Below are 13236 nucleotides of genomic sequence, written 5' to 3' on the forward strand. Positions count from 1 at the left end.
TAAATTAGTTATATTTATAAATATATTTAAGTTCTCTGCATATACAACTTAAAAATATACGTTGTAACAACCATGGTTAATTCTTGAGAGCAATGTTCAGATTTAGAAATTATATTTTGTTTAATTTATTGACAGTTTGCCAATCGACATACATACAATTTTATGGAATTTATTTGATATTGATCATGGTACAATTATAAAAGGTAACAGCAAATCCCAGCTGATTTGATTCCAACGTAATACTAGTGTCAATATGAATATGACAAATTATGTTTTTAAAAAGCACCCAACAGGAAAATTGGGAACGCATAACATTTAAAATTGTTCTTTATTAAATGTGCTCCTGTATTCAATTTACTCAATCTGCCTGCTGGGAAAGTTTGAGGAAGCAAATCTTTCTTCAAGGAATAACTCGCTTTTCCCAGCATTTTCATATGTGTTACACATATATATGGCAATGGCTCAATTATAGGAAAGATGTGGAAGCGATAGAAATATAAATTTGATAGATTTTCATTCATGTTTTTCAATTTTTATTTTGAGGATTCAAAATATTTCATTTTTAAAATAAAAATAATTTTATGATGATTTGTTTGTTTGTTTACATTTTTCTGTCAAATGAGTTGACACTAGTAGAACTTACAAAAACAAATTTCCATGTGGTTGTTGTATCGTTTTTTGTACAACAACAATTGCTGTTACCTTCTATTATTATACCATGGATATTGATATGTATATTTAAATGAAAATATCTTCCTTCGAAATGTACGCATAACGTTTGCTAAATAATTTATATTTATAAATATTTTGAAGTTTCCTGCCTCTAAAAATTATAGATATAAGTTCTAACAAACATGGTCAAATCTTGAGAGCAATGTTAAGCTTTAGAAAATATATTTTGTTTTATTTATTGAAAATATGTCAATCGACATATATAAAATTTTATGGATATTATTTTTCATTTTATTTGAAATTGATGGATGAATTCCATATTAAAAAGGGTTACCATCATAAAATTCTCAAATGAGACTACTTTCTGTAATTATGCCATGGATTTTAAAGAACATTTTCAAGTAAATTATTACACAATTATAAATTGACGTTAAATTTTAATTAAAATTGAATTTTCTCTATGAATTCGCTTACTGGCCCACAAGAAATTACAGCCTGTTTCACTAAGACGATCGAAAGGTTATTTTTTCGCTTTTATATGAAAAAAATCAATTTGGGTTCCTCTTTATCCTGTATCTTTTATGTTTTTCATTCATGTTTTTACAAAATAAAACTTGAAAAAAATCAAATTTTTATTTGCCAATTTGTTATACGCAAACATTTGATTTTATTTGTATATTGTTTTTAATTCTCATTCGATGCTCATTAATAAAAAATAGTTGTTAATATATAAGTTCAATTTGGTACTTTTTCAAATTTCGACGTACTTTGTACGATAAGTCATTTATTACAGAAACCCAATCTGATTCGAATTCGCGTGATTACCATTCGTTCGATCGTCTTAGAGAAACAGGCTGTTAATTACAGAAAAAGCTGATCTCACTCATTTGTTCGCTTCTTGATTGTCTTTTTTACATTTGTTCCCATTGATAGGGAAAAAACTAAAGTAATCTCGTGAATCTGGGATGGATTCTAGTGAGGTCAGATTTACAAGAAAATATATGCAAAAATATGCAAAATATGCAAAAAAAATTTGCACGGTATGCTAGGTCGATATGCATTAAATATGCAAAATATTTGCATAAAATATGCAAAATATAGGCAAACATATGCAAAAATATGCACGGTATGCTAGGTCGATATGCAAAAAATATTTGCATAAAATATGCAAATATATACAAAATATGCAAAAATATGCCACATATAGGCAAAAATATGCAAAATATTTAAAATATACAAAAATATGCAAAGGTATGCAAAAATATGCACGGTATGCTAGGTCGATATGCAATAAATATTTGCATAAAATATGCAAAATATAGGCAAAAATATGCAAAATATTTAAAATATACAAAAATATGCACGGTATGCTAGGTCGATATGCAATAAATATTTGCATAAAATATGCAAAATATAGGCAAAATATGCAAAATATAGGCAAAAATATGCAAAATATTTAAAATATACAAAAATATGCACGGTATGCTAGGTCGATATGCATTAAATATGCAAAATATTTGCATAAAATATGCAAAATATAGGCAAAATATGCAAAAATATTCAAAATATGCAAAAATAAGCAAAATATGCAACAAATAAGCACAGTATGCTAGGACGATATGCATTAAATATGCAAAATATTTGCATTAAATATGCAAAATATAGGCAAAAATATGCAAAATATATGTACAATATGCAAAATATGCACGGTATGCTAGGTCCATATGCAATAAATATTTGCATAAAATATGGAAATATGCAAAATATATGCACGGTATGCTAGGTCGCAATATTAAAGATAGAAATTTTGCACATATATTATTATTACTCCTAGGATGTGTGGTATTGGAAATGGGATATATCGGTCCACGTTTTAGTATATCCCCATATAACGGTTATATATGTTTGCATGTTTTATACATATATTTAGCAAATTTTTCATAATGCCCAAATATCTAACAGTTGAACCATGAAACGCATACTACAAAATTTGATTTCTATAGCTTAAAAATTAAGAAAGCACACAAATTCGAGGTCTATTGTATAAAAATTTAAAACATTACCATGAAAAATCATTTTTTTTTGATTAAAATGATTGCATATTGTGCATATATTTTGCACATTTTTGCATATTTTGCATATTTTTGCCTATATTTTGCATAATTTGCACATTTTTGCATATTTTCGCCTATATTTTGCATATTTTATGCAAATATTTATTGCATATCGACCTAGCATACCGTGCATTTTTTTTGCATATTTTACATATCTTTGCATATTTTGCATATTTTTGTATATTTTAAATATTTTGCATATTTTTGCCTATATTTTGCATATCTTTGCATATTTTATGTAAATATTTATTGCATATCGACCTAGCATACCGTGCATATATTTTGCATATATTGCATATTTTGCATATTTTTGCATATATTTTGAATATTTTTTTGCATATATTTTGCATATTTTTAACACGACCCCAAATATCGATCAATTGAAGCATGAAACGCCTAAATACAAAATTTGAGTCCAATCGGACAAAGCATAAAAAATATGCAAAAATCACACACTTGAAAATGTTGTTGACATATGATTTTTTGTATTGTTTTTACAAAATTTTTACAAATATTTTTTGGAGGGGAACAAAAATTGGAGTATCATTTCAAAAAATATTAAACTAAAATAATATAAAAAATTAATCTTAATATTACCAAAAGTAATGATCGATAAATATCGTAATATTTCGTTAATATTAAGGTATAGCGTAGAAACCTTTTTATCAATAGCGAATGCACAAAGATGAAGATCTGAACATTAAACATACATGCATATGAATAACACATTACACATATAAATTTCAGAAAAAAATATGTGAGAATCGTGAGACTTTCGATTATTAAATACCTATAACTATTAACACAGAACACGCCTTAAGCCTAACATTTATCTACTTTTATCATTTGCACCAGCTTCAAAGATGCACGCAGTGGGCATTCATTCTGCCATGGCAATAAAACGCCAACGACGACGTCGTGATGAACAAAAACGGGCTCGAGAAAGACGTTACAGTACACAAAGTTCGGAGAGTGGTGAAACGTTCCATTCACCAAGTGGATCTGTACGACGAAAGTATCATCACACACACAATGCCGCGAAAGCTGGACCCGGGATGATTGATAGCCAGGTAGTACATTAACATTCACGTGCTTCTCAAACATGTAATTTATATAAAATTGTACGGATACATTTCCATATGTCTATCGTTTCTGTAATTTCAACCATAAATCCTTAAGGTTGTCACTAGTATTGGTATGCTGCACATTGGTATAGTCTTCATCGTATTCGGTGTATTTTTATGTGGCGCTGGCATTATCCCAGATGAAACAATGTCTTGGAACGTATTCAGTAAGTATATGATGCTGCTATATCCGGCTGTCAATGAAGAATTTTTTGGAATTTTAGGCAAATTGCAGGATTTCACATATGGTACAATTATACCAGGCAACTGCAATACTCAGCAGATTTCATTGTTTCATCCTAATACTCGTGCCAAGTTCCATATGACATGTTCGAATTAGGTAGAACGACCTATCAAGAAAATTGTGTACACATTAGCTGTGTTCCCAAACTTGCAATATAGTACTATATTGTACTAGTTACAAAGAGAACGCCATTTTGTTTTGTGCTCTCTTAAATTTGAGTCAATGTTTTACGTTTTGTGGGTTGAGGAACGATTTTCGAGTAAAAAGTTGCAAAACATGTAAAATGAGTAGAATCTTTTAGGTTCTGGAACGGAACTTATATTAAAAAACAAGAAATGCGACCCATGGTACAATTATAAAAGGTAACAGCAAAACCCAGCTGATTTTATTCCAACGTAATACTAGTGTCAATATGAATATGACAAATTATGTTTTTCAAAATCACCCAGCAGGAAAATTGGGAACGCATACCATTCGAAATTGTTCTTTATTAAATGTCCTCCCGTATTCAATTTACTCAATCTGCCTGCTGGGAAGTTTGAGGAAGCAAATCTTTCTTCATGGAATAATACGTCGTTTACATTTAACCGGATTTCGTTAACCCAGTGGGTTTAAATTATCAATTCCATTGTATTTATGTCAAATAAATCTTTATAGAGTAGGTTAACCCGGTAAAAATTTATAATGTAAACGCCGTATAACTCGCATATAAGTGGCAATGGCTCAATTATAGGAATGGCGTGGAAGCGATAGAAATATAAATGTGATAGATTTTCATTCATGTTTTTCAATTTTATTTTGACGATTCGAAAATATCACATTTTCAAAATAAATATAATTTGTTTGTTTACATTTTTTTGTCAAATGACGTTGACATTAGTATAACTTACAACAACAAATTTTCATGTGGTTGTTGTATCGCTTGTTGTAAAGCAACACCAGAAAAAATACAACATCGTTTTGTGAAATATTTAACATTTAACTTTGCTATACTGTCAAATCTGCAGATGATGGGCATATATAGTATACGCGTTTAATTTTTTCTGAAAATTCAAAAATATTTCATTTCATAATTTCAAAATAAATCAAATATATTGATATTTCATATGTTTTTTTTACAGTTTTCGATATGTGAAACTGACACTAGTGTTAAGTGGGCCTCACGCGTCAAACATGTGCGTTCGATCGGTGTGAAGCTGCTAGTCTACACACGTCAACCGGATCCACAAAACTTCATTTCGTACATATTTTTGAAGCGTGATAATAACAATTTTCTATGTGGTTGTTGTTGAATTGTATGTTGTAGTTTTATACTTACACTTACACCAGCTGATATCTCCATTTTTTGTCAAAATATATGAAATTCGAAAAAATAACCATAGTTACCTTTGGCAAAGGCATCGGTATTATTTTCAATTTGTTTAAAAATTATTTAAAATACACAACATGTTATCAAATATTTGGGAAAACTCATTGTGCGCGTTATTGTACTAAATAAATGGACATTTTTAAAGATATATTTTTTAAAGATAATTTATAATCAGTTGAATAATAATTTCTTTATAACTGAACATTTTGTAAACTAGTTGATGAAAGCTCTACAGGGATGGATTTCACTTTACAAGTGAACGCGCCCTAATACACACAAACATACGGTAACTGTAAGCGCTCGTTTAGACTATAGCCTTAATCGTGATAATGTGCATTATCTAATTCAATATAATTTGACAAAAAATTTAGATATCAGCTGGCCTTACTGAATGACCTAATATATATATATATATGTATGTATATATATATATATATACTGGCAAACATTTTCTGCATAGAACTGTTAAACTAGATCTCTCATTTTACTCTCTTTTACTGGTCTTTAGAGTTAATAGATCAACAGTAACATTTGGTAACAATTGTAAACAAATATCGAATAAAAAGACACAGCTATTTTCTCGATTTGCTAGAAATAATGTCAAATACAACTCTGCTTTTGCACTAAAAATATTTCTCTGGTTTGTTAACTTGGTTAACAAAAAATTTAGACAGACGAGGGCGTTAATTTGCATTCAAAATTTAAATTAAAACCAAATTTAATTAAAAACAAAAACGACAATCTCTTTAGGAGGACAATTTTTACTGATTGATGATGTTATTTCAAATATTTTAGGCAAGTACATCTGGATGACATAAAGGACAGAAGCACCACTTCGAAAAAAGCTGAAATTTGGCTTCGTTAAACATTTGTATTTTCTGTGAGTTATTTATACTCTTTCGAGTCTAGCTTAATGATCGATTTGTATTTTCACAATTGTAAACAAATTTGACAATTGATTTTAAAATTGCTAAATTTAGTTTGATTGTGTGCATTAACAACTCATAAAATGGACATTATCTACAAATTAATTTGAATTAGCGCTGCTAATGAAAATTAAGATATACGTCTATCTTGGCTAAAAAGCCGAAATTTGTTTAAATTTATAACGATGTTTTGTCATTTCCGTTCACATTTGACTCTCGTATAACATTTTCCAGCAGGATTTTAAAAAGCCTAGGTGGTATACACCTAGTAAAATTTCCTTGGTAAAATTTCCGGACTTCGTTCTGACTCCTGTACATCTCGATTTGGTCATGCTTACGTTTTCCTTGTTCTTTCTTCTTTTTATGAAAATACGTTTCTCCGCTCTCCTTTTCTCCCGATAATTCTCCATCACATTACGTGTTGCTATTGTCTGCAGGGTTGCCCTATACGCTGCGTTTTTCACATCAGTAGTATTACAACACTCCTGATCGTACACTTTTCTTGGTAATGGTCTTGGGTACCCAAGTGTTGCTTTTGCTGCAGTTTGTAGGAAGTGGGCGATTCTTTGCTATTGTGCTTCTATATTATTATCAGGATCGCACCGTTGCTGATACTTTAAGACGAGTGCGAACCGTGGCTGTCATAAGGTAATGGTCCGAATCGATCGAACGTCTAAAACACGCCTATCACAACAAGATTGATCCGATTTCTCGTTGTTCGATCGGGAGAAATCCAGGTGGCCTTGTGATTATCGAGATTCTTGAATCTGGTGATGCTAACTTCCATATTTTTTGGGCCTTCCGATTTTTGCACAAAAATCTTTTAGCCGAATTTTAATGTCATGGCCAGGGCCGCGGTATATGTTTTTGTCTTCGTGATGTAGAAGAACTTCGCTTTTATACAGATTATAGCAATTCATTCGAGTCGTTTTTTTTCTGAGTGTGGGCAACTAACCCGACGCCTCAACCCATCAGCTCTCTATTTCAACGGGTGATGAAAATAGCTACCCCAGGTGACACCGCAGGGAGGTCAGTGAGATGAAAGAGGGACCAAAATAAGCCTGGGCAAAGCCAATGCGACTACATTATTTTACGTTATAAGCTAATGAGTAAAAAGTTGAAAAAAGCAGTAGATTTTTTCAGATTCTGGAACGAAATTATAAAACTAGGTTATCGTAAGGTTCATTTCCATGGTACAATTATAAAAGGTAACAGCAAATCCCAGCTGATTTGATTCCAACGTAATACTAGCGTCAATGAGAATTTGACAAATTATGTTTTTAAAAATCACCCAAGAGGAAAATTGTAAGGCATGGTTCATTGCATGGTATAATAATAGAAGGTAACAGCAAGTGTTGTTGTACAACAGCCATACGAAGTTTGTTGTTGTAAGTTATACTAGTGTCAACGTCATTTGACAGAAAAACGTAAACAAATTAAAAACAAATTATATTTATTTTGAAAATGTAATTTTTTCGAATCCTAAAAATAAAATTAAAAAACATGAATGAAAATCTATCAAATGTATATATTTTGTGTCGCCTCCCCATTAGGGATAAGTAAATCGACTTTCGACTAATCGATTAATCGACTTTTTGTATTGAAAAGTCTAAAAGTCAAAGTCGACTTTTGATCTATGAGAAAATCGTAAAGTCGACTTTTCAAGATCGACTTTCGATTTTCTTCATAAATACATGGTTGTTTATCACAAAGCTCAAATTGCCCAAAAATTGCACTTTCCGGAACTTTACATTATAAGTTAACAATAATTCATATAAAAAATCAAATTTTTTAGTCGATTTTGCAGAAGTCAGTAAAAGTCGAAAATCGATTTTGAACAGTTTTGACAAAATCGAAAGATCGAAAAGTCGACTTTTTAGTCAAAGGCAAAAATCGAAAAGTCTAAAAATCGACTTTTTGGTCAGAGGCAAAAATCGAAAAGTCTAAAAGTCGACTTTTGCGCTTGACTACGTATCCCTACTCCCCATCTTTCCTATAATTGAGCCATTGCCACTTATATGAGCAACACATATAAAAATGCTGGGAATTACCAATTATTTCATGAAGAAAGATTTGTTTTCTCAAACTTTCCCAGCAGGCAGATTTAGTAAATTGAATACGGGAGGACATTTAGTAAAGAACAATTTCGAATTGTATGCGTTCCTATTCTCCTCTTGGGTGATTTTTAAAAACATCATTTGTCATATTCATATTGACACTAGTATTACGTTGGATTATAACACCCCCGGACGAAGACTCTTTCCCGTGTTCCAAAGGAGCTGAGGGGAAGGGCATAGTTACTTTTACTGAGCTTGATCTATATTTTAAATACAGATACAATGCTATAATAAGTATAATTACAGCTGTCAAGACTATTACTGTGTAATTAGTTACTTTCTGTTCAAATTTTATTTCTGATATGAATTCGGTATTTTTAATATGATGATACTATATTTCCTCTAAAGAATCATATGAATCATTTATCATATGTATGTCTCTGTAGGGATTTGGAATTATTAACATGTTTTGAAACATTACTTTATTGTACCATTTGTCAAATTTTACTTTGCAATTTTCTATGATCAGCATGTGATTTCCAGATAATTTTAATGGGTATTTGTTACATGCATGATTAACAATTTGATTAGTATTTATAGCAATTATAATATTTAAGCCAATCTCGACAACTTCTGGTTTAGTATTTTGTATATAATGACATTTCATGAGCTTATAATTAAACAGATTGGATAAACAATCATCCTCAACTTCCCTTAGATTTGGTGTTTCATTAACATCATAATAAATTTTATTATTTTTTGTGATATACAATTTTTCTGCAAAATTTGCATTTTTTCTTTATTAGGTATTGGTTGGATATATACTTCTTGGAATATTTTAGGATTATATTGGGGTACTTTTAAGACAAATATATAAAAATGCTGGGAATTACCAATTATTTCATGAAGAAAGATTTGTTTTCTCAAACTTTCCCAGCAGGCAGATTTAGTAAATTGAATACGGGAGGACATTTAGTAAAGAACAATTTCGAATTGTATGCGTTCCTATTCTCCTCTTGGGTGATTTTTAAAAACATCATTTGTCATATTCATATTGACACTAGTATTACGTTGGATTATAACACCCCCGGACGAAGACTCTTTCCCGTGTTCCAAAGGAGCTGAGGGGAAGGGCATAGTTACTTTTACTGAGCTTGATCTATATTTTAAATACAGATACAATGCTATAATAAGTATAATTACAGCTGTCAAGACTATTACTGTGTAATTAGTTACTTTCTGTTCAAATTTTATTTCTGATATGAATTCGGTATTTTTAATATGATGATACTATATTTCCTCTAAAGAATCATATGAATCATTTATCATATGTATGTCTCTGTAGGGATTTGGAATTATTAACATGTTTTGAAACATTACTTTATTGTACCATTTGTCAAATTTTACTTTGCAATTTTCTATGATCAGCATGTGATTTCCAGATAATTTTAATGGGTATTTGTTACATGCATGATTAACAATTTGATTAGTATTTATAGCAATTATAATATTTAAGCCAATCTCGACAACTTCTGGTTTAGTATTTTGTATATAATGACATTTCATGAGCTTATAATTAAACAGATTGGATAAACAATCATCCTCAACTTCCCTTAGATTTGGTGTTTCATTAACATCATAATAAATTTTATTATTTTTTGTGATATACAATTTTTCTGCAAAATTTGCATTTTTTCTTTATTAGGTATTGGTTGGATATATACTTCTTGGAATATTTTAGGATTATATTGGGGTACTTTTAAGACAAATACTATATTATTTTTGTAAAGGCCTAAATTCATCTTAATTTCTTTCATTTTGTCTATGGTTATATTATATATTCTAATTTCTTCATCACTCAGGATATCTCGATTGACGGTAAACATTATCAGCTTTTGCTGTGTTGTCTTTAATTGATTTAACGTTTGACATGCTTTTAATCAACAGTTTTGTTTGGTCATTATATAATTTTGTTAAGTTAGCTAATTGATTGTCAAATTGTGTATTTATGTGTATTTGATTATTAGTTTGCGTTATTATATTATGTTCATTCCTCTCCAAATTTTGCAGTTGTCCTTCAATCTCTTCTCTATCATTATTATCCGTTGTGCCATATAGATTTTTTAATCCTGTACCAAAAAGATTAATTAAACCTCTTTTACTTCTAGCTCGATGGGGAATAATAAAAATAAATATCGCACATATATATTTCATGAAGAAAGTTTTGTTTTCTCAAACTTTCCCAGCAGGCAGATTTAGTAAATTGAATACGGGAGGACATTTAGTAAAGAACAATTTCGAATTGTATGCGTTCCTATTCTCCTGTTGGGTGATTTTTAAAAACATAATTTGTCATATTCATATTGACACTAGTATTACGTTGGAATCAAATCAGCTGGGTTTTGCTGTTACCTTTTATAATTGTACCATGTAAAACCGTCTTAGCTATACGATAGACACGGCAACATTTAAATATTTTCTTTTTTGAAATTTATACACTATAGCGGGTTATCCGGCAAAACTTTAGATTTTAACTTCATAATTTTTCAAAGAATAATTTTATTTTTTATTAAAAACACAATTTTTTTAAGGGAACCCCACCCATTCTCGATTTTAATTTTTCAAGATTTTCAATGGGCTGGTAAATCAATACCAATGCTTGTTAATGTTTGTAACTTTGCACATATATATTTGAAGATTTAAAAGATTTTAATTTTTTACGATTTTAATTTTTCAAGATTTTCAAAATAATTTAATAACTTTGCACATATATATTTGAAGATTTAAAAGAGAAGAAAAATAATTTATAAACAAATTTTGTTATTGCTTTGTTGTTGTTTTTTTGTAATTAAAGAAAAGTCCTTATTTTTGATGGCGGGCATGATAACTCCTCACTGGAACATCGGAATCCGAAAATGTATATTTCTGTCGCCTCCACATCTTTCCTATAATTGAGCCATTGCCACTTATATGAGCAACACATATAAAAATGCTGGGAATTACCAATTATTTCATGAAGAAAGATTTGTTTTCTCAAACTTTCCCAGCAGCAGATTTAGTAAATTGAATACGGGAGGACATTTAGTAAAGAACAATTTCGAATTGTATGCGTTCCTATAACTCCTCACTGGAACATCGAAATCCGAAAATTCCAACAGTGTTAGAAAGAGTACATGTCTGGCTCTCGTATGAACTAGGATTAAAATTAACAAAATGGCGGACCTTTGAAAAAATATTTTTGGGAAATCGCCGATTTTTGACCAAAAACCAAGTTAAAAAACGGTAGATCTTCACCGATTGGCTTTATCCTAGTTCGTACGATAGCTATACACTCACAGAGAAACGTGTAAAAATTTGGAATCGATTGGGTTATTAGTTTTTGAGTTATCGTGCCCGCCATTCGCAAAAGAGAAAAACGCGTTTAAAGTTTGAGAAGCCCTTTAGCCGTCACTTGATGCTGACACAATAAATCGGCTATATCTTCAAGAGTTCTTGAGATTTTCACTTGAAATTATGTAGAGCCATTTTTGAATTAGTGTAGAATCGAATTAAATAAAAAAAAATTGACCCCGAGAATGGGGGGGTCCCCTTAAATGATTACTAAATGAGTAAATATTTAAACAAATTAAAAAAACCGATAACCCTGTAAACATTTTCATGACAGTTGGGGTCTACCATCGATTGCGCGGATTAGCGAGATTTTACTGTATTTTTTTTTTTTTTTGCCTAAAATGGACAGGACAAATTATGCGAAAATATTGAACCCATATGTATATTTATGTATTTGATCAAATTAACATACGGCAGTTTGTGTTATTTCAAATAAATTGGTAACAATTTAACTCGACTTTTCTTAATGACCAACTTGTATTCTTCCCCTTAGGTTCCAGTTCAGCTTGGTGGAACGAGGTTACATGTACCGGATTGTTTTCATTGGGACTTGGGCTATTTCTACTTATCCTAAATTGTTTGATAAGTCGCAAGGAAGAGGAGGACTTAGAGGATTATGTACAACGGCAATTGACACGATCTCGATCCGGACATCGTTTAGAGCGAGATGTAGAAACCGGTGTTCTCACAACTAGGCATGCTCGCAAAGCAGTGGCACTGCAGAAAAATGGCATTGCTGCCGACGTAGCACTTGTCAACAGTTCAAACAATGAAAATGTACCCAATGGATCCATAGATGGAAGAACATGTATGTTACCCAACACCCTTGCATACATGAATTCCCAAACAACCACTAATAATTATAATTTTCACCCATTATAGGTATAAATACTTCCGGTGATATTTTATTAGAGAAAATAGTCGAAGAAGACAATTCATATCTAAACAACGGTAGCGTCGGTGTTTCACCCATAGAAATCGAAAATGATACCAAGCAGCTATTACGGAGCGAATCAATAAATGAAACAATCAATATTACACGAATATAAAACTTGTTTTACCCGGACTCACCAAATTTATTCTTTATGCAATTTAATACTTTAACAAAATGTAGATAATAAATTATGTATCTCTTTTTATAAAAAAGATCTATGAACTATAATACACTACAGTTAATTGTAGAGAACATACTTAAACCTAAAACACAATACACTACACCTACATAATACACACATTCTTCTAAGCTTAAGATACCGTTTTTTATAAAATATATTAATTTATTATATACCTATTATATTTAATTATATATAAGTGAAAATCAAATATTTTTGTATATCTCG

General features: G+C 30.5%; 1 protein-coding gene across 1 annotated transcript; it reads left to right on the forward strand.

Moving 5' to 3' along the window:
- Positions 1-3634: 3634 nt before the first annotated feature.
- Positions 3635-12991, forward strand: LOC133336488 (uncharacterized). The gene is made up of 4 exons (XM_061544784.1): positions 3635-3856; positions 3966-4077; positions 12390-12704; positions 12779-12991. Exons 1-4 carry the CDS (start codon positions 3650-3652, stop codon positions 12943-12945), a joined length of 801 nt encoding a protein of 266 aa, XP_061400768.1. The 5' UTR covers positions 3635-3649; the 3' UTR covers positions 12946-12991.
- The last annotated feature ends 245 nt before the right edge of the window (positions 12992-13236 follow it).

The sequence above is a fragment of the Musca vetustissima genome, unplaced genomic scaffold (genome assembly GCF_032173495.1).
Source record: "Musca vetustissima isolate MV318-11 ecotype Yass unplaced genomic scaffold, APGP_CSIRO_Mvet_v1 utg197628, whole genome shotgun sequence".
Classification (NCBI taxonomy): Eukaryota; Metazoa; Arthropoda; class Insecta; order Diptera; family Muscidae; genus Musca; species Musca vetustissima.